The sequence below is a fragment of the Odocoileus virginianus genome, chromosome 11 (genome assembly GCF_023699985.2).
Source record: "Odocoileus virginianus isolate 20LAN1187 ecotype Illinois chromosome 11, Ovbor_1.2, whole genome shotgun sequence".
NCBI classification, from domain to species: Eukaryota; Metazoa; Chordata; class Mammalia; order Artiodactyla; family Cervidae; genus Odocoileus; species Odocoileus virginianus.
In genome coordinates this window covers 42083376-42097295 of record NC_069684.1, presented here as the reverse complement: position 1 = coordinate 42097295, position 13920 = coordinate 42083376, and the positions used below count along the sequence as shown (strand labels likewise).

Genomic DNA, 13920 nt, shown 5'->3' with positions numbered 1-13920 from the left:
TTCAGCTTCAGCATCAGTCCTTCCAATGAACACCCAGGACTGATCTCCTTTAGGATGAACTGGTTGGATCTTGCAGTCCAAGGGACTCTCTTGATAGTGATGTGTAAATGTAGGTTCATTAATGGCAACAAATGAACCACCTTGTGAGAGATGTTAATGCTAGGGGAGGTTTTATCGAGGGAGGAAGCTGGAGTTACATGGGAATTCTGTACTTTGTGCTCAGTTTCACTATGAACCTAAAACTGCTCTAATAAAGTGTACTAAAAGACAAAAAACTCCCAACAAAGAAAAGTCCAGGGCCAGATAGTTTCATTGGTGACTTGTGCCAAAAATTTAAAGAGTTAATAGGAATCCTCCCAAGATAACCTTGATACCAAAGCCAGACAAAGATCCCCCAAGAAAAGAATATTACAGAAAAACATCTTTTAAAAATACAGATGAAAAATCCTCACAAAATACTAGCAAACCAAATGCAATATCATAGAAAAGGGGATTTATATACCACCAAGAGGTATTTATCTCAGGAATGCAAGGGCACTTCAATATTAAGAAAATCAACCAATGTAACATATCACATGAATAGAACAAAGAAAAAACCCCATTATTTCATTTGTCACAAGAAGCATTTAATAAAATCCAACACATTTTCATGATGAAAGCACTCAAAAAAAAAAAAAAAAAGGAATAGACGAATAGAAATAAGTACAGGAGAGGAATAAGAATAGAACTTCCTCAACTTTATAAAGGACATTTATGGAAACCCACAGCTAACATCATGCATGTGTGCATGCTATGTTGCTTCAGTCATGTCCGACTCTCTGCAACCCTATGGACTTCAGTCCACTAGGCTCCTCTGTTTGTGGGATTCTCCAGGCAAGAATACTGGAGTGGGTTGCCATGCCTTCCTCCAGGGAATCTTCCTGACCCAGGGATCAAACCTGCATCTCTTAGGACTTCTGCATTGGCAGGCGGGTTCTTCATCACTAGTGCCACCTGGGAAGGCCCAGCTAACACCATACTTAATGCTAAAAGACTAAAAGCTTTCTTCCTAAGATCAAGAACAAGATAAGGATACCCAGGCAGAGTGGAGTAGCAGTCGGAGATGTTCTGTTCTGAGGAGTAGCTAGTGGTGTGATGGTGCAAGCCAGGGACCATTTACACCTAAGATGGACTATGGAAAAGCACGTATTGAAGGTGGAAGTTAAGTCAAATGTAGGACAGCCTCACTGAGCAACCAGGAGTATCACCTGTACCTGAGGCAATAGCAGCAGCAGCAAGTACCTGTGGTTGATTTCCAGGCAGAATTGAAACGAGCATGCTTAACTGAGACACCAAGAAATGGTTAGAGCAGTACTGGAACACCTGGGTGGCTGATTCCAAAAGAAATAAACAAAACTGCCTTCTCTTTGGTCTTAAGGATCCCAAATCTTTCCTGTGGGCACTGGATTTGGTGGAATAGCAATCATGACTGTGGGAAGGAGCAGCAAGATGCTGCAGCACACTGACCATAGGATAGAGTGTATCCTGCAAGATGGCTGGATCTTCATTGGTACGTTTAAGACTTTTGACAAACATATGAACTTGACCCTCTATGACTGTGATGAGTTCAGGAGGTTTAAGCCAAAGGATGTGAAACAGCCACAGCATAAAGAAAAGTGAGTTTGGGGTCAAGTGTTGCTCTGTGGGGAAACTTGGTTTCCATGACTGTGGAGGGAAAGATACTGGCATTGCTCAGGTACCTCTTGCTGGAGCTGCAGGAGGCCCTGGGGTTGGCAGGGCAGTTGGCAGAGATGTTCCAGCTGGTGTTCCAATTCCCTATGTCCCTGCTGGAACAGCAGGCTCTGTCCGAGGGATTGAGGGGTCATCCCAACAGGTAGTAACCCCATAGGGAAGAGGCACAGTAGCAGCTGCTGCAGGTGCTGCTACTGCCAGCACTGCTGGAACCCCAAGAAGTATCCACGAGGATGGGGGACTGCCCCCGCTGCCATCAGTTGGTCAAGCAATCCCACCTCCAGGAATTATGGCTCCTCCACCTGGTATGAGACCACCATGGGCCCACCACAGGGCCTTCCTTCCCCCTACCCAAGAGACATCAACAGGCATGCCCCCTCCAGGAATGAGGACCCCTTTCACCAGGAATAAGGGGTTCACCTCCTCCAAGAAAGCATCCACCAAGACCTGACGGTACTACTGATCCTTCTTAGTCACTTTTTTCCCTGCAGTGAGTCTTGTGAAATATGTGGAGTGTTTGTGAACTTCTGTCCCCTCTGCTGCATTAATGAAAGTGAAAGTGTTAGTCACTCAGTCGTGTCCGACTCTTTGCAACCCCATGGACTATACCCCGCCAGGCTCCCCTGTCCATGGGATTCTCCAGCCAAGAATACTGGAGTGGGTTGCCACTCCCTTCTCCAGGGGAACCTCCTGACCCAGGGATTAAACCCGAGTCACCTGCATTGCAGGCAGATTCTTTACCATCTGAGCCACCACAGAAGCACTGCTACATTAAGATCAACTAATAAACACACGTGGAAAAAAAAAATGATGTCTACTTTCACGACTACTACTCTACATTATACTAGAAGTTTTAGCCAGAGGAATCAGTCAAGAAAGATAAATAAAGGCATCCCATTTGGAAAGGAAAAACTAAAACTATCTCTATTTGCAGATGATATCTAGCCTACATGGGCAACCCTGGTGGCTCAGCCGTAAAGAATCTGCATGCAATCCAAGAGATGTGGGTTCGATCCCTGGGTCAGGAAGATCCCTTGGAGAAGTAAATGGCTATACACTCCAGTATTCTTGCCTGGGAAATTCCACAGACAGAGAAACCTAGCGGGCTACCATCCATGAGGTCACAAGAATCAGACATGACTTAGCAACTAAACACCACCACCACCATCTATCCTATACAGAGAAAATTCAAAAAATTTGGTACTAATAAGCATTCAGCCATGTTTCAGGGTACAACATCAATACACACAAATCTTTTGTGTTTCAAGAATAGAACACATAAAGAAAATTAAGAAAATTCCATTTGCAATAGAATCCAAAAGAATAAATGTCTATGAATAAATTTAACAAAGCAGGTGAAAGACTTATCCGCTGAAAACTATAAAACATTGCTGCACTAAATGAAAAGACATCCTGTGTTTATGGGTTAGAAGATAGTCTCATGATGCAGAAGGAAATGGCAACCCACTCCAGTACTCTTGCCTGGAAAATTCCATGGATGGAGGAGCCTGGTAGGCTACAGTCCATGGGGTCGCAAAGAGTCGGACAAGACTGAGCGAGCGACTTCACTTTCTTTCTATAGTTCCTTTTGGAGAAGGAAATGGCAACCCACTCCAGTGTTCTGGCCTGGAGAATCCCATGGATGGAGGGGCCTGGTGGGCTATAGTCTATGGGGTTGCAAAGAGTCGGACACAACTAAACACACACACACAGTCTCATGAAGCTGCCAATGCTACCTAAAGCAAATGACAGATTCACTGCAATCCTTATGAAATTTCAGCAGCCCATTTTGTAAAAATGTTGTGGAATACTTAAACGTCAAACTGGTTCTTATCATTAAAAATAAACTTTAAACAATACAAGACTAGTTATAATGAAAAGTTAAATTGCCTGGTATATGCTCAAAGTACTGTAATAAGCTGAGAAAGGATTCAATAATTCTGTTTTCTAATTTAGGGTTAAGTGATTAAAGTACAAATGTCCAGTTGGTAAGAACCCTGTCTTCTGAAGCTTTACAAGAACTCCTTCAGCAGTTCTCCACTCTCCATCACACTTGTATGTTTGCCTTTGTCCTCCACTCCTCAAGTGCTCTCACACACATCAAAGATACTGTTTCACCACACATGGAATTACAAACCTCTACCAAGGTATGTAAGCTTTATAGTAAAACTAAAAGAAAGAATTCTGCAACCATACAAATCTCAGAATCTGTGAGCAAACTGCTCACCTCTATAGTTTCCTCATCTACAAAACAAGAATGACTAATAGGGTTGTTATAAGATCAAATTATTTATGTAAAGCATTTACAACAATACAGGCACATTCTGAACTCTCAATAAGAGCTGTATGATTTTGTATAACATACCCAAAATAGTTATACTTTTTTTTTTAAAGAACATGTGGAAGTAGGCCTAACCTATTGCTTAGCTTGCTACAGCTATTCGAAGTTGACATAATTAGGACTGTGTATCAGGCTTTGATCCAGATTTGTTTAAGAGGTCACTTCTCCTGCCTTATGAAATGTTCTGCAATTTTTTTTAATGATAACAGGAACTAAGAATAGGTATCTGTCCCTTTTTTGTGTTTGTTTCAGCTAGAAATGTTAAAATAACTTAAAAGTAAAGAAATGTAGAGTTCATTTGTTCAGTTTTTTGCATGGACTAAGATGGTATAACACATTACAATGCTGCAAGATAAGAAATTTATTTTGCTCTACTATTAAAGGAAATAAGACAAATTCACCATCAACACCACCAAAAGATAAGTAGCACTTCCATAATTTAGAGTATGACCAAAGCACACAGGCCATAAGAAATGATATCCAAAATTTTGAGGACAGCAGCTTCCAAATGAAGTATTTAATAAATACCTTCAGTTGTAATGATCAGTAAAACGGAAAGATTTGGCTTCTGACATATTATATAGGTGGCACTGTAACTGCTTAGACCGCTTTGCTTCTAGTCGGAGCTGTCTAGTTCTTTCTTTGACAGCTTGCTGCTCTGCTAATTTTTCTATATGTTTTCTTCTTAGCCATCTGTAGAGAGAGACATAATCAGATCTGGTATCAGCCTAAATATATCTTCATACTATAAAGTTATTACTATAGACAATTATAGGAAATTGGATTTCTTTATATTGAAATGGTCTGGTCACAACACAAATTAGTATTAACTGAAAAATTTCATTCTTATACCAAAGGTTCACACTAGGAAAGCATGATAACATTTACAATCAAATATTTGAAATTAAGTCTGTCTTATAGTGAAACTGCCAACTAAAAAACTTTTTAAAGTGATTTACAAACTATTTTATATGCGGCATACATAGGTCATATGTAAAATGATTTTTAAATATTTTTTAAAATATAATTTTCTAAACAACTAAGTATTTGACTGGTTCCATTTAATTTATTTAGCAGCATGCAGAAATGCTGCCTTGCTATTCTTGGTAGAGAAATCATAGAGTTCCTGCTTTTCGGTGAATAAAATAATTCTTCCTTAAAATGGAAAAATAAACCTAAGAAGAAAAAACATCAAAAAAGGTGAAGGGAAAGACCACATTCTAACAAATTTAAGTCTATAAAGCTTGCTTAGGTTAAATAACATTAAAAATAACTGTGTATATTACATCTCTGGTATGAAAGTGCATATGTGGTGTATGCACGCCTATATACATGTTTTCAGAAATAAACCCAAACAACTAAATGACTGAACTAGCACAGAAGAGACATAAGAAACCTCTAACCCAATGTTGTGTGGTCTTCAATTGGATAGTAGTTTGAGCAAATTAACTGCAGTCCCTTGGGGGTCAGCTGGGAAAGGAAAGAAAGAAAGAGGCAAAGAAACTAAGGAAGAGAAAGACAGAGAAAAGAAAGAAATGAACTTCAAACAATGGACTAAATTTCCACTCCCTTTCCCAAGTCTTGCTGGCAAAATTATGAAGCCAGATCTGTTTCCTCAGAACAAGCCAGATATTACACTCTTACCCAGGCAACTGAAAGGAGACTGGGTTTGCCTTCAATTACCAAAATAGGTGTCTAAATCCCCTTTTCATCTGGTCTGTACAGATCTTCCTCCTCTTTACAGAAAAATACTTACTGGTTAAGTGCAACTCTTTATTCAGTTTTCTGAGGACTAAGTAGGAGAGGCTGTAACCAATCTTTGGCCCACTTCTCCAAGCAATGAACAAATCAATCAATCAATGGGAGGCTATCAAAAGTTATCACACTGGTGCCATTAAGAAATATTTTTAGTATTAAACCATATCTGGGAAAGAATGGTATAGATATTATACAAAGTATGGGGTTAAATTTTCTCACATATTTTTTAAACTGTGGCTTTAAAACTGTATAGATATATAATGTAAGGGATTAATTTTTTTTAAGTTTTATTGACTATATAATTTTCTAAATTGCCCATGAGGAGGAGGGGAAATGCCCTTCCTTTGACTTACTGTTTAAAGGCCCTGTCACGGCCTTCTGTTCCTTTAAGGAAGACTAAGCACTCCTCTTGCTTTCTCAGTTCTTCTGTCTTTCTTTCTTTCAATTGTTCTTCATGCTTTTTTTTAAGCCATAATCGAAAAGCTTGCTGTGGATCTCTGTCTTCCTGCTGTTCACAAAAGTAAGTTTTGCTTAAAGAAATGAAAACTACTTTTTAAGGCCCTGCCAATAGGACCCTATAAGAATACCTGTCCTATTCACCAACTGTTTATAATAATACCAGTCTCATTACTTGCACTTTTAGCATCCAAACCAAATATATGACCTCTGAATCAACACTCACTGCCCTCTGGCTTCTTTCAAAAGTCTTACTGAGGTAATCAATAAATGGAGAATGGCAAGATGCAGTGATTGGCAAACTTTTCAAAACTGAGCCTTTTGAAAATAAAATAATTTTGCACACCGACACAAGCATATAAAACAGGGTTGAAGTTGAGGTATTGGTATCAATTCCTGAAGGAAGCTCCACTGGAACTGAAAACCAATGACCCAACATTTGTGTTATTCCACCTTTCTTTTAAATTCTTCTTTCATTTTTAAGAGCATCTGCCAAGCCCATCTCCAAAAATGCAATTATTACTATGGAGCATGGCAATGAGGATTTTCAACCATAAGAATTTTTTCATAAGGATAATTGCCATGAGGATTTTGTCATAAGAATGGGATAGTGGAAATAGCTTGTTGTATGGTTCTTGAAACTTCATGATGGATACTATCCTCAAGGAGTTTTCAAAAGCTGAAAGAGCTCTTATTTGAGAGAGTAAAGAGATCAAAGGGAAAGATTTGGGGGCTCTTCAGCCTTGGAAAAAGCATGACTCATTATATGGATGCCTGGCTAGAATACAAAAGGAAAAGATGCATTCATTTAATACTTTTGCCACATCTGAGTTCTGTGATATAGATTTCCTGCACCTTGCATTTTCCTTTATCTGTAGTCCACACTGCCAAGTATGCTCCAGTCTAATTTATATAATTTATATAACCTAGAATCTTTGGTGTATAATGCAGAACTTTGTGAAGAGGCCCTTTGGACCTACAAGACCATTGCTGAACACCTGAAAGTCTGGGACTATCTGGAGATTACTAAAAAGTGTTCAGTCTGCAACTATAGATTAAAAGAGTGAGGAATGCACGGACAGACAGGATTGATGGGTATCACTGTTCATCTGTTCATTCAATAGATATTTACAGAGCATCTACTACATACAGTATCTACCTGTACAGAGCTACTAGGATGCACCAAAAGGGGAGGTGGGAAACAAGGCTTCCCTTCTCATATATTCTATACCTGCACTGTATGATACAGTAGCCACTAGTCACAAGTAACTACTTAAATAAAATTAGAAATTCAGAATCTTGGTCACACTAGCTACATTTTAAGTACTTAACAGTCATATTATGGCTAGTGGCCACTTTACTGGACAGTGTAGATACAGTGTTAACCATCATCACAGAAAATTGTATTGGGCAGTAATTTTGTTCAAGATAAGATGAAAATAGAGGATTTATTGACTGATTGTTATGTCAGGTTCAAAAGAAAAGTATGGTAAGGAAAGACAGTAATAAAGGGAGATGTGAGGAGAAAGGAATAAACTCCTAGGAACATAGTATCTACCAAGGCTGAATCAGGAAGAACAGAAAATGTGAACATGTTGATTACCAGTAATGAAACTGAATCAATAATCAATCTCCCCCAAAACAAAAGTCCAAGACCAGATGGCTTCTAGAAAATCTAAAGAAGAATTAACACCAATCATTCTCAAATACTTCCAATAAACAGAAGAGGAAAGGACACTTCCAATCCATTTTAAGAGGCCTGAATTACTGTGATACCAAAGCCAGACAAAGACAATACAAGAAAACAAAATTAGAGGCTGATATACTTGATGAATTCTTTAAATGTAAAAATACTCAACAAACTATCAAAAAAGCTAATTCAGCAGTATATTTAAAAAGATCATATACCAATAATCAAGTGGGATTTTACAGAGATGCTAGGATGGTTCAAATCTACAAATCAGTGTTATACACATTAACGAAACGAAAGATAAAAATCATATGATGATCTAAATAGATGCAAAAAAAGCATTTGACAAAATATATATTTTCATGATAAAAACTCTCAATAATTGGGTATAGAGAGAATATACCTCAATATAATGAAGACTATATATCACAAGTTCACAGCTAACATCATACTATCAGGGGCAAGACAAGAATCCCCATTCTCACTACTTTTATTGAACACATACTTGAAGTCCCAGCTGGAGCAATCAGACAAGAAAAAGAAATAAAAGGTATTCAAATTAGAAATAAGTGAAACTGCTCTATTTGCACATTACATATTATTATTATATACAGAAACCCTAGAAACTTCACCCCTCCTCACAAAAAAAAAAAAAGTTGGAACTAATAAACCATTCAGTAAAGCTGCAGGATACAAAATCAATATATAAAAATCAACTGTTTCAATACACTAAAGACAAACTATCTGAAACAGAATTAATAAGGCCTTTTAAAATAGCATTAAAAAAGAATGAAATAGGTACCTAGGAATAAATTTACCCAAGGAGGTGAAAGACTATGCTGTAAGCAAAATGACATTGATGAAAGAAACTGAAGAAGATACAAATGGACAGCAAGAAGATCTAACCAGTCAATCCTGAAGGAAAGCAGCCCTGAATATCTATTGGAAGGACTGAAGCAGAATTCTGGGAGATGGTGAAAGACAGGGAAGCCTGGCGTGGTGCAGTCCATGGGGTCGCAGAGGGTTGTACATGACTGAGTGAGTGAACAACAACAGGAGCTGACCGCAAATCAAAAAAATAGTCATTTTGAAGTGTCTTCTCTTACAACAGCAGTGAACCATTTCTTGGCCAGATGGTGACATGCAACAAGAAGTGGATTTTATACAACTGGCGATGACCAGCTCAGTGGTCATCGAGTGCTTTGGACAGAGAAGCTCCAAAGCACTTCCCAAAGTCAAACTTGCACCAAAAAAATATAATGGTCACTGTTTGTTGGTCTGCTGCCCATCTGATCCACTATAGCTGAAGCAAAATCATTATCTGAGAAACTAGCAAGATCAATGCACAAATGCATTAACCATCAATCAGAAAGGCCAATTCTATGAACTGACAGCAAATTCATGAGATGGAAACAAACTCTGGGCTCATGGGTCCAAGTTTCGACTGATGATGCAACTACAACAGCTAGCATCAAAAAATCTTTTAGGGTCTCCAACAACAAGCAGTGCCCAATTTCTTCTAGCATGGACATAACAAACTGATTTTAAACTGGCAACCACAACAATGGTCAATGTTGGAAGAACTCCAATGACTAAACAACTTGACTCAAAAAAACTAATTCACGTGTTTAATGCCCATACTGATCTACATTGCTTCATGCAATCCTAAAAATTCATTACATGAGAAATGCTCCAAAATTCAAATGAGAGCAGAAAACTTTCCTAAAGTAATCGTCCAAACAAAATGGAATTTATGCAACCCGACCATTAAACAATTCAATTTCAAATAAGAATGATACAAATGGATGATGCACATCACTGACCCAATGACTACAACAGACTGAAACTGAAAAATGCCAGAACAGAAAATGCCTTCCAGATTCTAAACTAACATATATAGCTATGGAATTTTTCACGAAAATGAAAAAAGGTAAAATCTGATAAGATCCCATCCATGACTGCAAAACAAACAAAAGTGATCTCACTAATTGTATATCTAAATTCATTACTGAAGCTCAATGAAATTTTTCACAAAATTGAAAAAAACTCCTAAAATCTGTATAAGATCCAAACATCCAATATAATCCTGAGAAAGAACAACAAAGCTGGAAGCATCTCACTTCCTGATTTTAACCTATATTATAAAGCTGAAGCAATCAAATAGTATATTAATAGTACTGGCATGAGAATAGACACATAGATCAATGGAAGGGAATACAGAGCACAGCAACAAACCCATGCATATACTGTCAATTATTTTCAACAAAGGAACCATCAGTAACAATGAGGAAGGAACAGCCTCTTCAATAAATGGCATTGGGAAAACTGAATTGCTACACGTAAAAATTACCTCATTTCCTTTTCTCTTAATATACCAGATAGAACTCCCAGAATAAAATTATTTATTATAGAAGGGAGACTTACCTGTCTCTGACTTTAATGGGTATGTTTATAGTATTTCCTAAGATAGTATTTATGCTGTAATCCACATTTTATTGGAAAAAATTAAAAATAAATGCTAGTAAATACAAGTATATACTTGTTCTATATCTTTCAAGATAGACAAATTCTTTTTATTTACCTATTTTGTACTGAATATATTAATAGATTTGTTATTATTGGTCCATAATTTCCTTCCTAAAATAAACTGCACTTGGTTATAGCATGCTATTATTTTACTATACAGTTGCAGTCAAATTTCTCAATATTTTGTCTTTTAGTTCATGGTTTCAGGTTTACTACCTGAAAAGATACTGTCCATCCCAAGATTATAAAAGCTAAATTTCTATAAATAGCATAATAAACAATGTAAAAGTACATCATTTTGTTAGTCAAGGAAAACATATTTACAGACATAATAGACAAGGATTAGAATCTGTACTGCCTGCAATGCAAGAGACCCCATCCAAATACTGGGTCTGGAAGATCCCCTGGAGAAGGGATAGGCTCCCCACTCCAATATTCCTGGGCTTCCCTGGTGGCTCAGTTGGTAAAGAATCCGCCTGCAACGCGGGAGGACCTGGATTCCATTCCTGGGTTGGGAAGATCCCCTGGAGGAGGGCCTGGCAACCCACTCCAGTTTTTTTTTCCCTGGAGAATCCCCATGGACAGAGGAACCTGACAGGCTATAGTCCACGAGGTCACAAAGAGTTGGACATGACTGAGCAACTAAGCACAAGAAAAATAAAACTGGTAAAAAAGAAAAGACTACAAATAGGAAATTCACAGAAAACACATGCTCATATACACTCATATATATTAATAATTTGAAAAAAATTAAGAAAATAAACTATATACAATGTTAGACAGGATATATTAAACATTCACTCTTACATACAACTGGAGGAGGGACTATAAATTGATACAACCTTTTAGGAGGCTAACTTTGCATATTTAACCACAACTTTCATTCTAGACATCCAATAAGTCATAAATTTCCAAGAAACCCTCTTATAGAACATTGATGTTCTCCTATAGAATTTACATGTTCACAACAGCCCTGTTAATTAATAGAGAAATATTAGAATCAATCTAAATATCTACAAATGAGGAATGGTTTAATAAGTTACATGTGGAAAGTAGAATATCATGGAGCTATTTGAAAAGAGATCTAAATGCAATGATCTAGAAATATGTCTTTGATGAATGAGTGAAAAAAATCCAACCATATAATACACTTTTAGCAGATAAACATGTAAATAAAAATAAGAGCTAGAAGGATTTGCACCACACTGTTAAAAGCAGTAACCACTAGGAGATGAGCCTGGAAGGGGTTAGGATTGAATTTTCAATTTTTAGTTTATATACATTTTTTAAATAGTAGGGATATAGATGATTTTTTTTTACTTTCTCATGGGTTTTTTGTATATTTCAAATTTTTTAAAAACTTAAATAATATGATGGCTTTGTTAGTTTTCACATAAGATTCCTATACATCTACTCTTAAGGGAGACCAATCTGTAGAGTTTTTGTGTGCATTGTCCTATTTAAATATCAAAGTTGTATATCTTGAAAAAATGAATTGGTAGCTTTCCTTTTTTCTGTGCTTTAACTGTTTGAATAAAATAAGAATCATTTGATTTTTACAAGGCTTCTTAGAATTTAGTTATATAATAAAGTCATCTGCATGTTGCATCTTTTGCAAGGGTAGTTCTTGGACCACTTTTTCTACTTCTTCTTTAGGCTTTTAGTCTGATAGACTCCCTTCTGTAAATAAATCCAGCTTTCATATATGTATGAACTTATTTTTCATGAAGAAGGTTTACTTACTCTACTGTTCATGTCTTCAATCTGCTTTGCTCGCTGAATTCTCCTCATTTCTAGGACCTGCTCTCTCTTCTTTTGCAACCATGCTTTAAATACCATGTCGTTTTCTTTTTTCTTTTCTTTTTCTTCTTCTATTTTCTTTTGATCTTCCTGGGGGAAAGAATATCCAAACACACTAATGAAAAATTAATAAAATTATATATGTTATCAAAATAGAGAGATATATTTTGATGTCTGACATTAGAATTCCTAGCCTCTAAAGATTTCCATCTGTAAATTTGGCCTCCCTAAAGAAAACAGGGCTTCCAATTTTCTTAGGGGAAAAAAGGAAGACCTCAGACAAATTGTAGAGTTAAGTCCTTAATTACATAAATCTACACTACGCAACATGCTGTTCAAGAATTCTTTGGATCTTTCCTTTGCTTCCTAGTTTATTCTTGGTATTTAACTCCTCAAAAACCACAGCTATGCAAAAGACCACCCCAAACACACACACACACACACACACACACACACACACTCACTCTACAAGCACTAATATGATGTCTACAGAAGCACTATAAATGTCTTAAACATTTTTACACTATTGTTAAATCTGTTAATTGTGAACATGACATTGTGATTACAAAACCAGTGCTATAATCATTTTCTTTTTGAAGTATACATTCATCTCTGAAGTGTATAAGTGAGCAATGATTGGATGTCTAGGACTTGCTTTGAAAACAACCAGCCAAAAAAGGAAGAGATGAAGCAAATATGCCAAAATCTCAATGACTCTTGAATCTGGGTAATGGAGACATGAGGGTTAACTGTACCTTCATATGTGTTGGAAATTTTTTATCATAATGTTTAAAAATATTTTCAACTAGCATATATCCATAAAGTAACATTTTGCTATCAGAAAAATATTTAAACAGTTAACTATAAGAATAAAATGAATTTTTTTAACTGAATTATTAAAGTGATGTTATGAAAGAGAGTTACTTAAACCTTAAGGGAGGTATTTAAAGCAGTTATGAAGAGCTACAAAACAGTAAGTGGGAACAACGCAGCACGTCTTAGTGGAAATATCACCATGGTAGAAGTTAAGAGATCTGAGTAACAATCATATTGCCATCATACTATGTTAATTTGGGCAAACCATTTAACTCAGTATTCTCATCAATAAAATGAAGTTGTATTAACAAGCTCATAAGCCTCTTTCAATACTAAAATTTTAGCATGGAAATAAACTGAATGATAGAATCCATGCTTAAACTGTTTTCAAATAATGAATTCAGAGTTCTTTCCATGTGTTTTGACAGTATAGCAAGCCCTTTTTGACTGAACAAAATGTAGAAGGGAAAGGAAAAATTCTAAACAATTAATAGCATAAAATGCCTTTTTAAAAACTTGTATACCATTTTCTAAGCTCTTATAACGGGGCTTACATAATATGTGAATTTACTAAGTATTAAATTTTATATTTACTTTAGCTCTCTTTTACCAAAGGATTTGGGATGCCTTGCATGAATAACTGTAGGACAATTATTTTTCCAGACAGGACATCTGGATTAAACAGATGATATTAGCCAAAGCAAAGACACTGCAGTTGCCAAAGAGAACAGTGAGATGATGCACTTAGTGTAGAGAGATGGAGTAGAGCAGCCCAACCCAGGAAATACTTTGCAGGGCTTCA

The 13920-nt window shown here is 36.6% G+C and overlaps 1 protein-coding gene and 2 pseudogenes across 11 annotated transcripts in view; 2 read left to right on the top strand and 1 right to left on the bottom strand.

The window, feature by feature from the left end:
• Positions 1-13920, bottom strand: part of CCDC181 (coiled-coil domain containing 181) — a 38968-nt gene that overhangs the window by 13041 nt on the left and 12007 nt on the right. For 8 of the 11 annotated variants that reach the window (XM_070474342.1, XM_070474345.1, XM_070474346.1 and 5 more), the window contains 3 exons: positions 12246-12392; positions 6184-6338; positions 4410-4765 (listed from right to left, as the gene is read on the bottom strand). In XM_070474342.1, the coding sequence (XP_070330443.1) occupies positions 4603-4765; positions 6184-6338; positions 12246-12392 (465 nt within the window). In that variant the 3' untranslated portion in view covers positions 4410-4602. Of the gene's footprint in view, positions 1-4409; positions 4766-6183; positions 6339-12245; positions 12393-13920 lie in introns of those variants that run through there. The other 3 variants (XM_070474343.1, XM_070474348.1, XM_070474349.1) reach the window with 3 other exon arrangements.
• LOC139037507 (putative SNURF-like protein) lies at positions 1135-1346 on the top strand (annotated as a pseudogene).
• LOC110125234 (small nuclear ribonucleoprotein-associated protein N pseudogene) lies at positions 1465-2204 on the top strand (annotated as a pseudogene).